At 41.0% G+C, this 21,362-nt stretch overlaps 1 protein-coding gene across 1 annotated transcript in view; it reads left to right on the top strand.

Moving 5' to 3' along the window:
- Nucleotides 1-21,362, top strand: part of DARS1 (aspartyl-tRNA synthetase 1) — a 50,484-nt gene extending 29,122 nt beyond the window's left edge. Inside the window, exons 7-16 of the mRNA XM_083494328.1 lie at nucleotides 758-817; nucleotides 9,831-9,942; nucleotides 11,416-11,550; nucleotides 12,876-13,023; nucleotides 15,110-15,256; nucleotides 16,861-16,903; nucleotides 17,222-17,302; nucleotides 17,761-17,872; nucleotides 18,812-18,883; nucleotides 20,804-21,362. Coding sequence (XP_083350454.1) covers nucleotides 758-817; nucleotides 9,831-9,942; nucleotides 11,416-11,550; nucleotides 12,876-13,023; nucleotides 15,110-15,256; nucleotides 16,861-16,903; nucleotides 17,222-17,302; nucleotides 17,761-17,872; nucleotides 18,812-18,883; nucleotides 20,804-20,895 — 1,002 coding nt within the window. The 3' untranslated portion in view covers nucleotides 20,896-21,362. The remainder of the gene's footprint in view (nucleotides 1-757; nucleotides 818-9,830; nucleotides 9,943-11,415; nucleotides 11,551-12,875; nucleotides 13,024-15,109; nucleotides 15,257-16,860; nucleotides 16,904-17,221; nucleotides 17,303-17,760; nucleotides 17,873-18,811; nucleotides 18,884-20,803) is intronic.

Genomic DNA, 21,362 nt, shown 5'->3' with positions numbered 1-21,362 from the left:
CTCAAGAGAACAAGGTTGGTACCTATAGTAATTACTCCTATTTCAACATTTTGTACACAGATACTTAACAAGCAGATAGATAGACCTGAAGTTTTGTATGAAGAAATTATTTTGCAAGCATAGCAGGTTTTGGATAAGATGCCCTGCATTCATTGTCAGCCTGTCTAGATTTCCCTCTCCAAAGATAGACATCCTGAAGGAAAATTGTTCTTTAAAAGTCACTAGGAAAACTTGTCACAGGCCAAACATGTCAGATGTTCCAAAACTTTATTTGGTCCTTTGAGAACAGTCTCTGAAAAGGACTTCTCCAGGTAGCCTGATGACAGAATCAGCCAGATGGGATGGCCTGTCCTGATCTCCCTTCTGTAGCCAAGGATGGTGATGGAACCAGCATACACCTGCTATTTGAATTATGTTCACCTTACACGTCTGGCTTTGTACTTAAGCATCATGCCAGGAGCAGAGGAAGCTCCCGTTCGGAAACATCCTTAGTGAAGGCAATATGATACATGCAGACCACACAGCTGCTCCCTCTTGGTGCAGAAGTGGTTCACTCAAGCTGTGCTAGACACTTGGCAGGTGTCTTTATCTCAGGCACTGAAAATCTTAGGTGTGAGCAGCTTACGGAGTTTCCCTCTGAATGTGCAATGAACCAAAAGATTTCTTATGTTACAAAACATGCATTGTTTCTCTCTCCTCCCCCCCCCCCCTTCTGCACGTGTGGTTTTCAGTGTGTTTTTCTTTTGCAACTCTTCAGGAAGGAAGAGCTACTGTAAACCAGGATACAAGATTGGACAACAGAGTGATTGACTTAAGGGTAAGAACCCCTTGTGTTGGCCTTGAAACTAAGCAAATGGTTTAGAAGGTGGGAAGATTATTTCTCAGGACTCAGAATTCTGGGGGGTTTGTATGACCCATTTGCTGTAAACGTGTTTCACTCCAGCAAAAGTCAATGATAATGGTGGTGCTAAAAGTGACCACTTACTTGTATTCCTGGGATGTGTAACATGAAAAAACTGCCAATGGAAAGATGCTTCAAATGCCTTTGAGTTTGTTACATCAGTGGCAAACACATACACCTGCATTATACACAGTGGCCTCTTTAGCCCAGTTTTTTAAGAGTCGCAGTGAATTTTTGCCATCAAAACATTTCTGAGGAGAAAACGGATTTTTCAAGGGGTGTGAGAAGCCCTCCGGGGAAAAATGGTATCAACTTTCTCATGCTTCTTTGCAACCACTGTTCCGGTAATCTGCTGCTGCCTAGATACCATTTCTATCAGGCTGCCGTTTTGGTACTTTGCTATGCGATCCTGGTTGCCCAACCGAATTGCATAGTAATGTGATGACATCGGGGATGTTTGGAGCCAGCTAAGAGCTGGCTGCATGATGACACCTGAGAGTTGCATTGCCCTTCCCTTGAAGCTCTGTTTATAGTAGAACATGGATACCTTTTGAGAGAAATAAAACATGCCATGTCACTAGTCACTCTACGAGTCATTCTCCTGTGCACCAGATGCTCACCTGGGTCAACACCATGTGCTTCAACTAGGGAGTGTTGGCCCAGAACACAGAAAACATACATGAAACTTGTCCCCGCTGTTGGGAGTTCAACTTGGCCATTCTTTGCTCCTTGTTATTTGAGTCTCAGTGACTAGTTGCCTACCAAGACTTGAGGCGAAGGAATGATTCAAATGTAAAATGTATTCCAATCCCATGCATGTTTTCTCAGAAGCAAGATCCATCAAATTCCATGGGTTTTATTCCAAGTTAGCATGCCTGTCTGTGATTACAGACTTTGTTATGCTAAGGCAGCAGTTCCCAAGCATGCCTACCAATGAATATTACAGGAGTGTCACGACTAAAAATCTGCTGTGAGGCATTTCATGGTACACAGAAATAAATACCTGGCTGTGGCCTGTAAATTACTGCATAATCCTAAATCATATTTAATATAAAGCAAATATTCTTGTCCTGGGTGGGAGGTGGGTGGAGAAGTTGCTTTAGCACCTTCAAGACAAAACACTTGTTCGTTTTTTTCTTTTTAGTTGTATTATTTTTATTGAAGCTTATAGCTTTAATAATGTTATGTGAACTGTTTTATCATGTTCACTTGAAAAAGGGTATAGGAATACCTTTAACAATGCCAGAAGAAGGACTAAATATACATATATTACGTTTCACTAGTTTGGGCATTTCCGTCCCATGGCTGAGAACACCCCCCCCCCCAACATTTGATGGACAGATGGCTTCCTTCCTTATTTAAAACATCTGGTACAGTTTATTTTGCTGGTGCTTTTCCATGATGTGTTTGCTCCCTGTGACACACCCTTGGGAAACTGGGTGATATGATGTCTGGTAGGTTGATAGATTTTGTCTTTTGGCAAGGATGGACTCTTCGCATATTCTTGTTCTGAACCACTCACTTTGCAAATACACATTGTGTGTGTGTGTGTGTGTGTGTGTGTGTGTTTATGTTTATATGGATACTGTTGCAGAACCCTCTTCATGAATAATTATAATTAGTTTTTAGTCTAAAGTGCATGATCCTGCACATAATAATGGTTATCGTACTACATGGTTAGAAACTAGGCAAACAGCTGGCTGTCCATGTAAATTTGATCAACCACCGTGTTTGAATCCACTCCACGTTGTAATACAGTAAGGGACAAGACGACTTCTGCCGTTGTTTGCACATGAAATAGTGTATGGAAAACTATTAGTACAAGTAATTGCCCCAGAGTTGTTGCCTTCCTGTGTTTGTGTAGCAGGATCAGCCTAACTTTCTCAGTCCACCTCTGATTCCATTAGCAATACCATCATCAGGGTCATAAGTAAAGGCTGCAGCTTGAAGTGATTTGCCTGCCCACAAATAATGAGCCCAAGCACCCAGTGCCAAATAAATGGAACATTTGTAGGCTGTAGCTCTTTCTGCTGCAAAAGTATATATGTTAGAGAGGATAAAAATGCATCTTAAACCACCTGTCAGAGCAACCTTATCCATGATTGCTTTTGATATTTCTGGAAGTGTCATCTCTCTTAAAAATCATTGTGTGCATTCTGTGAAGAAATAGAGGAGGAGAAAAAACCTGCTGATGCTGGTGGTTCTGCTTCATTGCTCCCCTCAAATATCTGTGTTCTTAAGAAGCATTGAGCTCTTTTTAATGAAAGAAATACAATTTTGGGGAAAGGCCACTGGAAGATGAGTTGGGCAGTGTGGATTGCTGGCTTCAGCAAAGTGGAAGCTGCTTATTCAGTTTTAGATCTCATAATGTTGAAAACTTCTGTCTAAGCTTGAATGTCCGCAGCAATCGCAGATAGACACAGGAGGGGATATTTTATTTTCTCACATTGCCAGTCAGCTGTACATACCTTTTTTTAAAGTGACTTCTATCAGGCATGGGGCTTTTGCTCGTTTCATTTTTTGCTTGAATTTATAAAATTAGAGGTGACTGTGCCCAGATATGTGCTGAAATTATGTACATCATCTTGAAAGCCCTTTCTCAGATATCCTTGCAGGAAGGCAGCATTGCTTTGTGTAGAGTCAGAGAGCATTCTGAACAACCCCAGAGGTCCTTTTGTACCTCTTTGGTACTTTGGTACTTCAGGTTTCAATTCTAGATCTCTAGGTACTGGGCCTTAAACTTTGACTCAGATTAAGACCTGGAAAATGCTTCAATACATAAAGTATTTGGTGTCATTATTAGCTGTGCAGTGGGTGATAGGTTGTTGTTTTAAAGCTGTTCTCAGCTTTTAAAAAGAAGGTTGGTTGTTGTTTTTTTAAAAGTAGACCTGGTTTTAATTGTATTCTATTATTGACCTATCTCATTTGGGAGAAGGAGCAGACTGTAGATCTAAGAAATAAATAAATCCCCATATTTCTAGACCGATCCCTGATGTTTTAAAAAGGACTCACAACTAAGCCTTAGCGATCCCTCGCTTGGGGTGGATGGGGATGGGACCACCTGAAAAGTGAAATGTAAACAGAACTGTTAGATATAGATAAAACATGTAACTGGGAGAAGAAGAAAATAGCAAAGAAATACTGTATTTTTCGCCCCATAGGGCGCACCTAGTTTGGGGGGGGATAAAGAAAGAAACCCCCCCCCCCAGGCACGGGGCTGGGGCGGGGGAAACCCGAGCTTCCCCCGACCCCAGCCCCCAGAACAGGCTGCTATCCGCAACCCTTGGGAGACCAGCGCAAATTCGCGCCAGGCTCCCAAGGGTTGCGGAGAGCTGCCCGGGGCACGCTCCGCTGTGCTCCCCAGGTTTCGGGCTGCAGGCTGCTGTCTGCAAGCCTTGGGAGCCCGACGGGAACTCCCGCGGGCTCCCAAGGCTTGTGGAGAACTTCCTGAAGCCTGGAGAGCGAGAGGGGTCGGTGCGCACCGACCCCTCTTGCTCTCCAGGCTTCAGCAAAAGCCTGCATTCGCCCCATTCATTTTTGGAGGGGGGAAAGTGTGTCCTATGGGGTGAAAAATACGGTACTTCTGTATCTTGCAGGTGGGGAAGGATATGCCCAGTCTTAAAATAGCTAATAAATCCTGTCCAAATAAAAGCCAAGAAGGGAGGAGGTAGAATGAAGTGAGGATAGGAGAGAATGGGGGAAATGTGTAACCCCACCACCCTCTGTTGTTAAGCTGAGCAGGCCTAATTGTGGCTCCTCTGTGCATCTCACTGTTCCTTCAGTGTGGTGTTAGTGCTCATACCTGTCACAACTTTGAACTTCAGATTGAATGTGTAGACAACTCCAGGCTTTGAGGTGTGTTGCAAGATCGCCTCCTAACTTGCAACCCCCCCCCCCCCCCGTTTTTAAGCATGCCTCTTTCAAGTGGGCCTAGTTCTTACTGAGATGGTATGTCTTTGTCTGGACTGTACAATTTCAGACTGCAGGTAGACCTAGTTGTCTACTTGCAGGGAAATCTTGGTATTTAAGAGTGCTATATCATGGGAGAGCACCCTACCTGCCGTCTTAAGTGGTACAGCCAAGACACAGGCATACCACTTTGGTGAGAACAAGAGTTTAGCCTTAATGCATGTATCTACAATCTGACAGCACAAGAAGGTTGTGGTGTTTTTCCTTAAGCTTAAACAAAGCATTTGTCTCCGCATGGATATGTGTGTTCACATACAACAGAGATGTATGTGAACAGAAAGATAAAATATTGCCTCCGGCATCCCAAAAGCAATATTCATTTTCACATTTTATGAGCAATAGTATATAACATTGACACTAGAGTCTCGCACATTATTTAAGACTTGTTTTTGAAGCTTAAACTTCAGGAATGTGTTTAAGATATTCTTTATTGCTTTAGCACAGTCTCCAATTCCTTATTGTACTACTGTACATAGACTGTGGAAGAATTTAAGACTTTCAGAATAAGATAAGTTTTCTCCTTCTCCCTTCAATCTGTTAATCCTTACACTTCTTTGATTGCAGAGTCAGTTAACTGCATGAGGAAGAAAGAGTAAATGCACAGGAATGACTTTTGTCAAATATGGTTTCCTGGTGTCGTGTTTTCCTCGTTTGAAAGTCAGGTGGTTGAAATGGAAATTATATGTAATCCCATATCCAGTCTATAGCTCTCTTCTTTAGATTCAGAGTAACTGACAGAAGCTTTGCAGAATGTTATCAATAAAATCACTCAGATTTAAAATGAAAATCCCAAGTCCTGCTGTGACAATTGATTCTAGAGGACTGATAGGAATACACATGGATACATGTGCAATTTTGTAGATGGGTTTTTGTTTAATTTCCCAGTGTTGACACCTCATTTGTCCTCACATTTGCCTCTACTGACATACAGGCATATCTTCTGTCAAACTCTTGACCTCAACACTTCCATCTGGTCCAGGCATCTCCCCACCCCCATCTCCACTTTTTAAAGTAACATTCCAATTTCTCAGAAGTTTAATCATTCAATAAAACAGCAGCAGCTGTGTTAGTCAGTTAGCTCTCCTTTCAGTTGGACATGAGCCTACACTTATAAATTAGGTGGCCTTACTTTGTTTCTAATTTCTTTGTATTTGTTATCTTTTATAGCTTACATTGACAGTGTCTACTGTTGTTGCTGCAGCAGCAGCAGCAGCAGTAGTTGAATTCTATGCAAGCATTCAATAAACACAGTTGTATATACATATAGCCAGATCTCTTAAATCCAATTGTTAGAAAGGTTTCGGGGACTACATCCTGTGTTTTGTCTGAGGAAGTTGAATGGAGGCTCTCGTATTGTATTTATCAGATTGGGGTTGGGGGGCTGGCAAAATCCCCATTGGCCTGCTGCACTACATTTGCTGTGCTTTAATACAATACTTTAGACCCAGTGTGGTTTAGTGAATAGAGTGCTGGACCTGTGGTTGACATCCTCACTCAGTCATGAAGCTCACTGGCTGATCTCAATGTGGTGTATACAGTTATCCTTCATTTTATCCACACAGTAACTGTGTGAGGTAGGTTAGCCTGAGAGCAAGTGACTGGCCAAAGATGGAGAGAAGGTAGGATATGAATGTAGTACATTTTAAAATAAAAATAGATGTCTCTGTGCAATCATAAGCACATTAGTATACCATGTAAACTTGGCTTTAAGTCCATAAATAGGTAGCTATGCCTGTTATAGCTAATTAGAAAGTTTAAGATAAGCTGATCCAGGTGACTTGGAAGCATGGTTCTCATCAAGCTAGTAAGATTTGAATCCTTCTGCCGGTAGAAAAGAGCATTACATTTGATATGTTTCATTTTTAATGCACTTGCTACTATTGTAGATTTTATACAAATTCAACACTTGTAGCAAACATCGTAGAGCTTCAGCCTGAATATCTGGCCACTGTCAACACAAGTAAAAATAAATTTATTTTAAAAAGTGACTTTGCAATTCCAAGAAACAGTAAACTTAAAGAGATTCCTGTATCTAGACGAAAGAAATAAAGTGAAATTTTTCTAGTTTCTAACATGCCGTAAGTAGTGGACAATGGAATGAAAAGGCAAATTGATATCAGAGTCTTGTAGCCTGTGATTCAGAGATTCCTATGCTATTTCTTTAAAGTGGACTTCTGTTAGCACATGAAACTCAGACTTTAGCCACCTTCGACAAGGGAGAACCAAAATTGTTCCCTTCTTTTTAATTATTATCTAAGGCTTCATTGTGACACTTTGAAACAAACAACCAAAAAGGATTTGCCCTAGTTGAGTTGACGTAAATGTTGTGGTTACATATCTAATCTAATCTGGGAATTACTCAGTAATAAATTAGGTAACAGAAACAAGTTCAGCCTTTGTTTATTGTCTGTTCCCTAATCTGCATCTTCACTTCAAGGTCAAAACCTGCTTAAGGTTCAACTTCCAGTCTTGGGGATCTTGCAGTATATTTTCTTGAGCAGTGATCATTTGTCTCCATCAAATTGCTTTTCCACAGCTTTTGTTGTAGGGTCCCATATCAAGAATTTTAGTTTTAGGGCCTGTGGCAGCACATTGTGCTACTTTGCTAGATATGTCAGCTGAATTTGAGGATTAGATAGTAACTCAAGGTTCCTTTTCTTTCCTAGTTAAAGATAGAGCTCTGCTGTACTAAAACTTAGCCCCTGGATTAGAATTCATTGGCCAGGGTTTGGTCTATAGAGGTTATTTGCTATTTAGGGGTGTCATTGTTAGAAGTCACCTAAAAATATATATTTAACATGATTTGCTTTCCTTAAACTTCGAGTAAGGAGGAAGAAATAAAAGAGCATCCAAATGCTGCTTATTGACAGAAATCTGTTAGTTCTCTGGGTTTGGCCTTATATAGGGACAGACCATTCATGCATCTAACCTAATATTGTTGACATTGGTCTTGTTCACATGTGACAGTGAGCCAAACTATGGCTTAATGAGATATGAGAATGTGAGGGCTCATGTGCCCCTCGCTTTTCTCCACCGGGTCTGCGAGAGAGAGATTGAAAGCATCTGCTTCTGTTTTTAGCCCTAGAAATTTGCCAAAGCCTAGTTGCTTGTGAAGATGTTAATTTTTTTTTAATGGTTAGGTTTTTTTACAGCAGAACTATTTTTGATGGTAAACTAAAATGCAGTGTAGATCTGGCAGCACTTAGTAATAATAATAATAATAATTTCACTATTTATACCCTGCCCATCTGGCTGGGTTTCCCCATATACTGTACTATTCTGTACTGTACTAATCATATACTGTACTAGCCTAGTTAACAAAATAGCTCATCAGATTGTATAATACATTCAGGCTGTTGTAATGAACCCAAAAGCCAAACTCTATATTCAGTCCATTGCTCTTATTATTTAGCAAGACAGCAAATCAAGTGCTCTCCAACAAACATGTTGTGCAAGCGTTTGTATATATTTTTAAATGTAGGCTAAATATATTATGGGGTGGTTGTGGTGAGACTAAGCCGCCGGTGGTTGCTTAGTTTTCACTCTCTTCTACGAGTCTTTTTGTTTTGTTTGTGCAGAACACAGTCTTGTGTGCGTCACATAAAGCACATCTCATGCTGTGCTTCCTTGCAGCTATGCCTCCTGTACTTTGCACAGCTTTGTTAGAGATGAGCTTGTATGTTTGTTAGAGATGAGCCTCTGCACTTCAAGCCAGACTTTATTTCCACCAGTCAGCTGAAAACAAAGCCAGGTTGCGCTGAACCCTCTACTTTAGGAACGCAGTGTGACTGTGGTTAAGATCTCACGTGGCTAAAAACAAAATAGAGGGGGGTGGGAAACCAAACCAGAAAGATGGTACCAGCCACTTTCTCGCACTATTTTAATTAACTAGAATCTGTAACTTCCCAGTGAAGAAATGAAAGCAAGCTTTGGTTTAAAAAATGCAGTCCGTTGTGTTTAAAACAAAAACGAAAAAGCAACTTTATTTGAAAACAAAAAAAACCCTGACAGATGTATCACATTTGTATTCGTTTCTGCACATCTGTGGCTTGGCGTCATGTCATGTGAAAAACCACACATCTCAACCTAACTGAAAAGGTAGGCATCTTGAAAAAGTTGCAGTAAACAGAACAGTGACGCACATCCTTATTTAGGAGGCACGGATGGTGGGGGAAGGGGAGGATAAAAAATGTCATTACTGTAAAGACACATGCAGCTGTATGTTGCCAACGCAGTTGTGGGTTTGCTTTTAACTATTCTTTATTGTTTCTTCACAATAAACCTCAGGGTTCTTGATTTGCATGTATGTTAACTGTTTTGCAGGCAAGCAATCTCTGTGATCTCTGAGGAGTATCAAGCTTGTCTCTGTTTTGGAAGAAGAACTATTGTATTGGAGGGGAGAAATGGCAGAAGGTCCCCCCCCCACACCCATCACTGCATTAGATTTTACCTTCAACTCTGTATTGAGCTGACTTTTCTTTGCTGTGTGTGGGTGACGGGAGTGGGTGACTTTGTATAGCCTCTCTCAATATATTTTATCAATTTGGTTTTTTTATCTAGTTTACATTAAGCATTATTTTTACTTCTATATATTCATTATGGATGAGTGCAACGACTACTGTAGAGCGGATTCAGCTATTGGTAGCAGAATGCTATAATGTCGTTCTATAGAAGACAGTTGTACCTTTGTAACTTTTGTCTAAATGCCTTACCTGTATATCTATATGATGAATAAAAGTTAAGCAACCCCTTTGTCTCAACTGTTGGTACAGATTTTTAGCAGCTTCGCTTGCTCTTTTTGTGCAAACCCATCAGAAAGTTTCCTCTGCAGGCCTTTGGGTAATAAAAATTTCTCTTGAGAGAACTGTTTAATGAAATCTGTTGTCCTGATAAAATTCAAAGAGTGTCCAGCAAGTGAAATAAAGCTAGAAATCTTAGTGTAATATCTTCTCTTTAACAGACCTCCACTAGCCAAGCTGTCTTTCGCCTGCAGTCTGGCATTTGCCAGCTTTTTCGAGAAACACTCATTCACAAGGGGTTTGTGGAAATTCAGACTCCAAAGATTATTTCTGGTATGTACTGGTTATTTGTAATAGATTCAAATAAATTTGCAATTTTGGAGGCAGTACACTATTGTGCAGGTGGGGGGGAGTATATTATCAAACTATAGAGGATTCACTGATTTTTAAGTAATCAATTGCACATTAAAACCTTTTCTTTTCTTTTCTTTTAAAAAAAGATGCTGCTGTATCCTTTGGAAAAACAAAAGTTGGTGCACTCTCCAGTAATCTCAGGGTAGAGAAACAGGCTTATTCCTTAGCATTTTGTGTAGGTTTCTACATCTGTTTAACCAGTCTTGAAGCCCAGAAAAATGAGCTGGCCTGCAGAAAGGCTTCCTAGGCTGCTTGGGGCTGGCAGAAGAGAGACAGAGAGATCTATCTTTCCCACAGCAGCTAACTTTTGCATTTATGTATTTGGTTCATATGGGGGGGGGGCTTCTCCTGTTCCTTTCTTGGTTTGTTTGCTGGACACAGGGTGGATATACTGCTTCATTTCTCCTTTGCCAGCCTGTTCACTCCTCTACACAGAGCTCCTTGTCACCGGTGGCTACTAGGCTACTGCTTAAATGCAAGGCTGCTTTCAACCAAAGGCAATATGACAAGCATAGAAAACAAACTATATTGTGTAGTTACAGCAATGGCTGGCAACAGCCAATTCATGTGCCCACTGGGACCTACAGACAAGCCACCCACCTGCCCCCTCTCACTGCCATTGGCTGTGTGAAGCCAAAATCCATAGTCTGGAAAGGAATGGAAATAGTAAAATATGGATTGCGACGCAACATTCTTATTGCAGTTCCTCCCTTCTCCTATAAAACCCCACCTGAATGCCTCATGCCACATTCCTCCTCTTCTGGAGCAGGCATTTTAGCTTGTCTTGGTTTTAAGTCCATTTTAGCACCATAGATAGGGAAAGAAGGTGAGAATCGGGCTTGGAAGGTTGCTCTTCATTCCAGCATATTGCAGAAGGCTTGGGTCTGTCGACCCTAACAACACAGACCTAGGTGATACCAAATGTGTCAGGCATTATTACTATGGCCAGCCCTATTTTTAGGTAGTGTGTGGCAGTTGCTTCAGGTGCTGGGGCGGTGGCAGCAGTCCCTACAGCCATTCCTCCTGAACTCTGTGGCCATTCACCTTTGCTGGACATTAGAGCTGTGTATACCCTCCCTAGAACACTGCCATTGGGTCTGTCTGATGCTATCCTATTGACCATGTCGAAGTAAGATTCATTTGCCAGGCAGCTTCTATATGTGGAGTGGCGGTTGTGTTGGAGGGGAAGTGCCATCTTGTAATTTACCTCAGTCAGCAAAATGGCGCTGGCTGGTGTCTTCTGACCCTTGGAGAAAGTGTTTAAACATTCCATTTTCATCTCTGAAAGTGTACTTGCTGAATTGTCAGTTGCATGCAATAATTGAAGGAATCAAGAAAAATACATCACTTAAGTTTGCTCCTGCTTTATAGATAAATGCATTTATTTTTCAGCTGCCAGCGAAGGTGGTGCCAATGTGTTTACTGTTTCTTACTTCAAAAGCAGTGCCTACCTTGCACAGTCCCCACAGCTTTATAAGCAAATGTGTATCTGTGCTGACTTTGACAAGGTTTTCTGCATTGGGCCAGGTGAGGAAAGCTCTTTTGTTTTTCCCCCTTTCTTACTAATGCAACAGTCATGTCTCTGGAGCCAGCGTGCACTAAATGTTCAGGTTATGCACGTACTGAGCATTGCGAGGCCTTTTCCTTTCTAATCTGCAAACCAAACAAAAGTTTCATGCAAAGGCTGCTAATCCATATGGCAGTTTGACAGGGTTTGCAGGCGGAACAAATGTAATATTTTCAGCTGACGTGAGAACAGTGAACAGAGCAATGGTGTTCTCTAGTGGTTGTTGGAAGTATCATACAGCTGTTTCCTGGCAGAGAAAAAGATGACTGCAACTGTAATGGTTAATCTCTCGATGAGCTTAATAGAAGCCTACAAGCTTGGCAGCCCTAGAGGTTTTATTAATGTGGGCTTGCTGAAAATCAATACATCCTAAATTAGACGGTGCAAAATATTTTCATGTTCTGGTTTTTCACAATATATCAGTTTGGATTATCATCATAGATAGCATGTGCTTATCTTCCCTCTCCCCTTCCCTGAGCTATAAATTACAGGGGAGTACTGTACTCATTTTTGTATTGTAGAGCAATCCGTGCGCCTCATATCCCCAAACATATTCTTGAATATAAGAACCAAGTGCTGCACACCAACACTGCACTACTTTAGCTCCTGCCCCCTCCTATTTCTTTTTGATGGAGAGAAATTGCACAAAGTATTGGTTGACACAGAGACCCTGGATCATAGGTACCATAATATAAAATGTGGGTGGAGATAGAGATAAAAGCTACTTTTCCATGGCAGGAGAAATACCACCCTGTGTAATATATGAAATATTCTGAGATAATACAAAAATATTTGTAAGTCTCACTGACTTCATTGTTGGCTTAAATTGTTTCTTGATGGTGTTCAAAGGACCTACATGCACACTGGTGTGTGTTACTGTTCTAAATCTTCACAAGTTTGGGAATAGCACAGACTGCGGTTTTCAGATAGGAGCTGCACTCTCAAGTCACAGAAAGAGCCCTGTATTTGTCCTGATCTAGTGGTTTAGCTCCCAACTCAGAGCATGGACAGCTGTTGTTGAACTGTTATCTCCCAGGGGAGCCAACAGCACCTCCTTGCCAGGATTCAGAGTCACTTGCAGAAATTTTACTGCCACAATGACCATTTTGGGTTTAACAGGGGTCTCTCTGGCAGGAGATTAGAGTCCTGTTTCAGATAAGAGCTATTGTTCTGTCTATTTAAAATAGTAATTTGGTGCTAGAGTGTCTGTCTGAAGCTAGTCTCTACTGAGACCCATTTGTTCGGGATCTTAAAGTAATTTAAAACGTTCTCCCCCTTTGTATAGTGTTTAGGGCAGAAGACTCTAATACTCATAGACACCTGACAGAGTTTGTTGGTCTGGATATTGAAATGGCCTTTAATTACCATTATCATGAGGTGGTGGATGAGATCGCAGACACCATGGTGCAGATATTCAAAGGACTCCAAGAAAGGTAAGAAGTAAATTACATGCTATAGAAACCATAGAAAATGAGAGGCTATTTAATGTTGTCTGGAGTGCCAAAGCTAATGTGAGAAAGAGAGTTTGTATCATGTCTTACAGGCAACAGTCATAAAAGTACCCTGTTGCCAGATGGATCTGTAATCAGGATAACTTTTGACTATCTGTACACCAAATCTCAGCTTTTTCTATCTTTCAAGAAGTACAGTTTTTGATACTGAAGTCTGCTAGCAGGGCATAAGCATGATCTTGCATACGAGGAACCACATGAGTAGAGAGAAATCTCTTTTTCTTTCTACTGATGGACCGTAAGTCAGTGAAATAATAGAATGGCAGCAGGTTAAAGACGAGCATAAAAGCATTTCTTTGTTTCTCTAATGCAGTATGAACTGCTGGAATTCATTGCCTTGATGGCTTCTTAAAAGGATTAAATAGATTCATGAATAGGCCTTTCTTGGTTATAATAGCTAAGAAGGAGCCTCTGTGTTCATAGGTGTTATGCCGCTGAACAACATAGGTGACTCTCTCAATTCATTGCCCTGTTTGTGAGCTTTGTGGAGCATCAAACTAGTCAGTGTTGGATACAGAGTGCTGGGCTGTGTGGTCCTTTAGTCTGATACAGCTTGTGAATACTTGTTCTTGCCCTGCTGAACTGCCTTTCAGATTTCTTCTCACGTATCATCCTTTTTGGCCCCTAATATTCTTTTTTTATAGACCAGGGGTGGGCAGAGAATACGCTTACAATTAAGGAACAAGTGCATCTTCGTCCAGGAATCTGTTTTCAGGGCCAAAACTGAGCACTCAGCTCTTTCACACACAAACCCATTCTAGACCAGGGGTGGGCAGAGAATAGATCTACTGGGAGATCTCTGGAATATCTGAAGTACATTTGATACTTGATCCTGAGTTGTGTAACAATAGCAGCAACTTTTGTTTCCAAGCTAGGCTGCTGAAACAAATATAATTGGGGCTGGGGGGGCGGTTTTGCAAGAATGGGTTGGGGTGAAAGAACTGAGTGCTCACGTTTTGGCCCTGAAAATAAATTCCTGGACGAAGATGCACTCATTCCTTAACTGGAAGCATCAAGCCCTCTTTCTAAACTACTATTTACACTTGCATTTTGCTGGTGGAATTCAGATTTCTGGGGAAAAGCCAAACAGATCCCTTTGGCATGAAATCCATTCGCTCCCTATTGTAGACTACAGAACGGTAAGGATATATATGCCATGGGAATGATGTACAGCCCCTTGGCCCACTTTAGGATTAGGTTGTAGGCCATGAACTGTTTCCTTTTGCTGTCTTCCTCCCGACAACAGCTTTCTGGGCTGCGTCGAAGGGCAACCCACAGGTTTTGTGGATGGAATGGTAAGGCCATAGGCTGCTCTCGGATGCAAGGGCTGCCACATAGCCATGTACATTACAGTTAGTATTGTTGTTACAAAGGCTTAGCATGCTTTCCCACTTTGGCATCACACCTCATACAAGACAGTTTCATAACATTCTGGAGGATACTTAGGCTCGTAGCTTCAGAATTCTCTTGGACCACAGTCCCCTTCTATATGCCCAGCTTGAAACTGTGGCCAGGCCAGGAGCAGCAACAACTTTTTGCAGCTTTTTGTGGAAAATAGCAATATGAATACAGTAGCACATTTACTGATAACCCCTACAGTTGGCTACCATAATGCCCTCAAGACAGGGTGTGGCTGCCTGGAAACAGCAACTGGTTCAGAATACAGCAGCCAATTTGATTTTCCATTATAACCTGTTTTATATGAGATTCGTGGTTGCAGGTTGTTTCCAGGCTAAATTCAAGTGCCAATGTTTGCCTTTAGGACCCTTCATAGTTTAGGCCCAGGGTACCTGAGGGTCTTGCATGTGCTCCTTCTTACTCCCTGAGATCTGATGATGAAAATCTCCTCGCATTTCAACCAATCTTTTTTGTTGGTGAAGGAAGTCAGAAAAACATAGATCATAAATGTTGCATGGTGTCAGAGTGAGCTCTTGTGGCGAAGAAGGGTAGTGCCTTTTCTGTGTTTTTGCTTTTGTTGAAAATTGCATTTATTTTTTTTTACGTGAAGGTTTCAAACGGAGATCCAGACTGTGAGCAAACAATTTCCATGCGAACCATTCAAGTTCTTGGAGCCGACGTTGAGGCTGGAGTACCGAGAAGCTCTGGCCATGCTTCGGGAAGCTGGAGTAGAGATGGGGGATGAAGATGATCTCAGGTACATTCATGTTGGTGGGAAAGATTAGTGCCTTATCTATTGGTATTGCAGATGTAACCATTTTGGGACTACATTTGGATTACATGTCGCTGTGAAAACAGTTCATACATTTGCTGGAATGCCAACAGAAGCCTGTCACACTTTTCCAGCTATAGGAATTGCCACCATTATGCACTCATGCACAAAACAGAGAGACGCCCCATTAAAATAAATCCCCTTGTTAAGAATGTGATGTGTGGAGAGCACCTTAAATGTTTGTTTCTCACCATTCCAGGTAGTATAAAACATCTGTTCCAGAATCCAAGCTCTTAAGTGGAGGGAACAAACCTGGTGGTGCAGTATAGCCAGGAGCTGTCTATAAACAGGTCAACCCAAATCTGTGTGGCCCTGAAGTCTCTCTCTTGTCCCTTAATTCATCCTAGACCACCCAGAGCAGTGTAACAGCTTCTTCTTTCTGTAAACAGTGGTCTGCTTTAAAACAAACAAACAAACAAACTGAAAATCCTCGGTCCTGGGATTACAATAGTTCATTCTGGAACATAAAATTAATTTAATGGAGATTATTTACCAAAACAAATAGTTGACCTGTCCAGTTAATCAACAGATGATGCAAAGCCTTCTGATTAAATTTGTCTTCTGCACAAAATAAGTCTGGCTTCCATGTTTGTGAACTACGTTCCTTATAGAGGCTTGAACATCCTAACAGTTTGGTTGTATGTATGCTTATTCAGAAATGCATCCATTGGAGTCAATGGGTCTTATTCCCATATAAGCTTCCCTAGGAAATATTACTTTGACTTAACATAGTTTCTGTATAATGAAGACACACAATTCTGTAAAGCAGTGACAGCTTACTTTCTGTCTGCTTCTCCAGATGGTTATGTGTCTCTTTATAGGCTCACAATATCTCAGGAGTAAACAAATGTCCTGACCACCCTACTGCAAAAGAAAAATGTGTAGCGTTGGCCCTTTTGCTATAAGTATTATAGTAGTTTCCTTTTTTAAAAAAATCTCTGTGGTGCTTTGAATTGCCTGAAGCTGGCAATCAGTGATCCTAAGTGGAGTGTGCCTAAAGATGCCAGTTGTGTACTGGAGAATGGAAAGCATACAGGGAGGGCACTCCCACTGCAGGAAACGAAGTGTACTATACCAGTGCCAATCTTGGTTCTCACAGACACATTTAGCAAAACAATTAATTGTGTAGGCACTACTTTGAATGCAATATATGGAAGTGGAGTATACAAATAGTGACTGCATAGCCGCCTCTGCATAACATACTGCAGAGTCTGGTCTGGTCCCTGCTAGTCATGTGGCGAAGCAGAGACCAGCAGGGAATAAAGCCCACTGCAGGCTTGGGCGGCAGGCAATAAAACCAGTCACTCCTGATCCAACATTTTGAGCTTGTCTGGCTCCCATGACCAGTAATACAGTATCACATTCATCCAGGGTTGGCCTAAAACAATTAAATGACATGAGTGGATCTACACACGTATTTTCTCATTTGTGGGATTTGTACAGCTTTTCAAAGATCAGTGCATAAAGACTCAGAAACACGAACTATAAAAAAGCTGCTTTAACCTGAACCTTAAAATCTTTGCTTTCAGTACACCAAGTGAAAAGCTCTTGGGTCGACTGGTGAAGGAAAAGGTAAACCTTTTAAAAATTACTTTGAGTCCTTAATATAGCAGTAAAGTGTATTTTTGGAACAAGTCTGAACAGGTATGCTTGACACAGGAAAATGTTAACATTTGTAGCAGGTCATTCATATAGAATTTTATAGTGTTTTTATTATGCTGTCTTAGAGCCTGCGTGATACTTTAACTTGTTGGAATTAACTGATTAGCAGAATCATGTGTTGTGAAATGTTCAGATTTTTAGATATGTATTATTTAGTTATTGTTTTTTAAAACCTCTTTCCTTCAAAAAAAACAAACCTTAATTTTATGTATACCTGGTCTTTTGCAGTATGACACTGACTTCTATATTCTTGACAAATATCCTCTGGCTGTAAGACCTTTCTACACAATGCCAGATCCAGCAAATCCTGTAAGTAAATTGTTGCATGCTTATCAGTGTTTTGATTGCTGTGAAATATGATGGAACATTGCAGGCCACTTTCAGGTGTCAATAGGGGATTGGCCTGGCATAGAGTTTGTGCCACAATTATACCATATTCATGTAGTAAGTTTAAAGTCAGGTGTTGAGTAGGTATGGGTCTCATAATCTGAACTGATCATTGTCCTTTGCACAGGCTCCTTCGGGAACTAAAACCAATGCTAGCAGCAGGTGTTTGTTTTTCTTACTACAAGTCCCATGATCTCCAATGGAAAAAGATGCTGCTATTGTACTTACAGTTTCAGCAGTTTTGAAAGCAGTGGACACAAGGGAAGGAGAGGCCTGCCTTCTTCGTTGGAAGTGGGATGGGCATAATCTGCGCTTAACAACGGCCAAATTTTGCATACCGTTTAACTGCTAGTTATTAAAATGCAATCTTTTTTTTAAAGAAAACATCCAACTCCTATGATATGTTCATGAGGGGAGAAGAAATTTTGTCTGGGGCTCAGCGAGTTCACGATCCTCAGCTGCTGACTGAGAGAGCTTTGCATCATGGCATTGGTAATATTTCAGATACATATATATATGTATATTCCTGTCTTTCACTTTCAAATCAATGCATGCAACAAGGATATGAAGAGGAGAGATTAGAGCAGGAAATGGAAGCCTTATTCTTTGTATAGAAATATAATGGTTAGATCCAAATTTAAGTTACTTCCCATTGAAATTAAGCGGTATCTAACTATGTTGATTTTGATGGGCCCTAATTGTAGGATCTTAGTCTTAGCAAGTGTCTTAGCAACATATATAACAAATGTGTCCAACAAGTTTCAGCCACAAACAACTTTTCTAAGGGTACCTGTTCCAGGGAACTTTCCCCAGGTCACGAGTTTCTATTCTGTACAATATTTGTCAGTCTCGCTACAATTATATTTCAGTTCCATCCATCCAAAAGCTCAGGGAACCATCAAATACGTTGAATTGTCAGGTGGACTTAAATGCAGGGGATGCACAAAAGTGGATTTGGATACCTGCAGGTGTTTCAGGGTAATCATTTTATCATTTGGTAAACGTGCACTTGTTAGTTGCTGAAGGGAAATCAAAGAATATTGTCCCCAGGTAGGATGTCAGTTACAGAAAGGACAGGTGGGCCTGGGGGCTAGTGGACCTGGTGCCTTTCCTTGTACTATATTAAAGCCAAAAGCAATAATCTGCTGTTCTGTGGATTTACTTTTTTGGGTGGGGGTGTAACCCCTTAAACAGAGCTGCTACTCATATCTTCTGTTCAATTTTTAAACAGCAACAACAGGATCAACACAGCCTTGGCTACTAAGCACACTGGATTTGTGCAAAACAATAATAGTCTGTTGGGGGGGGGGGAGCTGTCCAGAAACTGAACTACTTTGGATTAATGTGTATTCTTTCTATTTATGCTGCATGCTTTTGCTGTGCTGCTAACAAGAATTGGACGTAAAGCAAAATAATCTATTTCTTTTACAGATTTAGAGAAAATTAAGTCTTACATTGATTCCTTCCGTTTTGGTGCACCTCCCCATGCTGGTGGTGGCATAGGTAACGTAGCTTATTTTATTTTCATTGTATTCTGGCCCTGGATTATCATCATATGGAAGGACAGTTTTACAACAAAGATGATCATAGCATTTGAGCTTAATTCGGAAAGCTAACCTGGATTTACCGGGGATGTGTATGTTTGAGAAACATCCTAAGCTTCTTATCTCTGAGATTTATAAAACAATCCATGCTTTAAGCTTTGCTTTCCTTTTTACAAGACAACTATCAAAGGAAATGATCGGACAAGATTCAAAAGCCCACAATCAAAGGAGAAAATCCTACTGCTTGTTAGCAGTGGTGTTTCCTTCCCAGCCCCCCTTCCCACTAGTGGGGCATTGAATGATGAAGAAAGAAAGCAGTTGTTTATTTGATGGAGATTTATCCCTACTGTTAATAGAGGTAATGATATAAAGTCTAGAATACTCAGTGCGTTTTGACGAAACTCATTTAATTCTCCCCCACCTCCACTGGTTGTATTTGGACCAAACTTGAACATTTTTTTCCCCAAGTACAGAGCTGACGATTTATTTAACACTTTTTCATTTACAGGTTATGCAACTTGCTTTATATGGCAAAACTTTGCTGATTTTACAAGAACAATTTTGCAGGCAGTAATTAGCACATGACAAACACGAAATAGTACAGTCATACCCTGGGTTACAGACGCTTTGGGTTGCGCAATTTCGGGTTGCGCACCGCGCCGAACCCGGAAGTACCGGGATGGTTACTTTCGGGTTTCGGCGCATGTGCAGAAGCGCTCAATTGCACTTTGCGCTTGCGCAGAAGCGCCGAATTGTAACCCGCGCGTGCGCAGATGTGCAGGTCATGAACGCTGCGGGTTGCGAACATGCCTCCCGCACGGATCATGTTCACAACCCGAGCGTCCACTGTACAACCATGTTACTCAAATACAGCAAGCAATGGGATACTTTTCCATTGTTAACTGTTCTGGTGTGGCTTCAGCTGAGGAGGAAAATTGTTCCGGGCTCTAGCCCCACCAGCCTCACAGACTTTCACATTTTGAAGGGAAATGCAGGTTTCCCAAACCCATCTTTCCCTCATATTGCTGATTGAGGGGACGACCAGGGAAGCATTTGCAGAATAAGAGAAGGTGGGATTAACCTACCTCACCTCTGCTTCCTATCCTCTTTTTATCTCACCAAGCTCTGAAACCAGGCTAAAGGCAAAACAGCTAGGGGTAGATTTACGGAGATGAATCCGTGAGCCTGGGAAAGGTTAATCAGTATATCCTGTAAGTGCCTCCTGCATTCTTTTCTTGGTAAAAAACGGTGCTGGATCCCGTCTTTGCCAAACTAAAAAACCAAACAACTTCGGATATCAGGCTTTCAGATTGGTGGTACTTTTTGCATAAGGCTGCTTTAAATATTAATAGAAATAGAAATTACATATTTTGAAGAATTTGTAGCACTGATCCACACAGTGGATTTTGAGCTTAGCCTGCTGCGATGCAATGGTTTGTGTTGCAGATCTAATGAGCATGTGGTAGTGTTTAAGGGATGAGAGCGCTCTCAGGAGAAGCTAATGTGCATATGAGGCTTTGGGGTGTGGTGATGCCCTCCAACAAAATTCTTCTTAGCAAGTGTGGCAGCTCAAACTGTGTTTTCTTCTGTTTGTGATGAACTGCAAGCTTGGTGTTCCATCCAAACCCAACAAGCTGCCTACTAGCCATGGGTTGGTTTGTTTCAATTAACCACGGATTAGGGTTTGGATGACCTGTTAAATTGCATTGAATTAAAAACTAAAGTGAAAACTTTCTATCCCCTCCTGGCTGTACAGCAGAGGAGCACATTGAGTACAAAGCTTGATGTGACTCATGAACCACTCTGTTGGTTCATGTATATCTGTATATGTATACACCACTTGGTCTTCTAGCTGATGAGACTGGATTTAATTTTACAGGGTTGGAAAGAGTCACCATGCTGTTCCTTGGACTGACCAATGTCAGGCAAACATCTATGTTCCCTCGTGATCCTAAACGTCTAACGCCTTAAGGAGACCAGAGCGAGTTTGAAAGTTTGCTCCCTGCTCTGAACAGTATAGCATAAATGCAGTATGCAACGGATGTACATCTAACCTACTAAAGTGCCACAATAACAAATGTTCCACTAATTTATTACTAATAATGAAGCCAACCATTTTAACAGATCTGGGTTGTGTTGCAGAAAACGTAATCTTTTTATGAAACATATTTGAAGTTAAGGGTACTGTTATCATCTTGTACTTTACAGCTTTCTATACACTTGAATTTAAAAAAAAAAAATCATAGTTGTGTAATAAGGGGAGGACATTTGTTTTTTAAAAAATATGGCAGCAGAGTAGAATTTGATCAACAGTAGTAAGAAAAATTGAGAAAATAGTGAGTTGGAAATGGATTATTTTGAGAATTAACATGGGAAATACTGAACTCTGATCTTACATACTTATAAATGCAGGTTGCAATAAAACTCCCTAACTATTT

Source organism: Podarcis liolepis (assembly GCF_965112155.1).
Source record: "Podarcis liolepis genome assembly, chromosome: 1".
NCBI classification, from domain to species: domain Eukaryota; kingdom Metazoa; phylum Chordata; class Lepidosauria; order Squamata; family Lacertidae; genus Podarcis; species Podarcis liolepis.
This window is presented reverse-complemented; position numbering and strand designations above follow the sequence as displayed.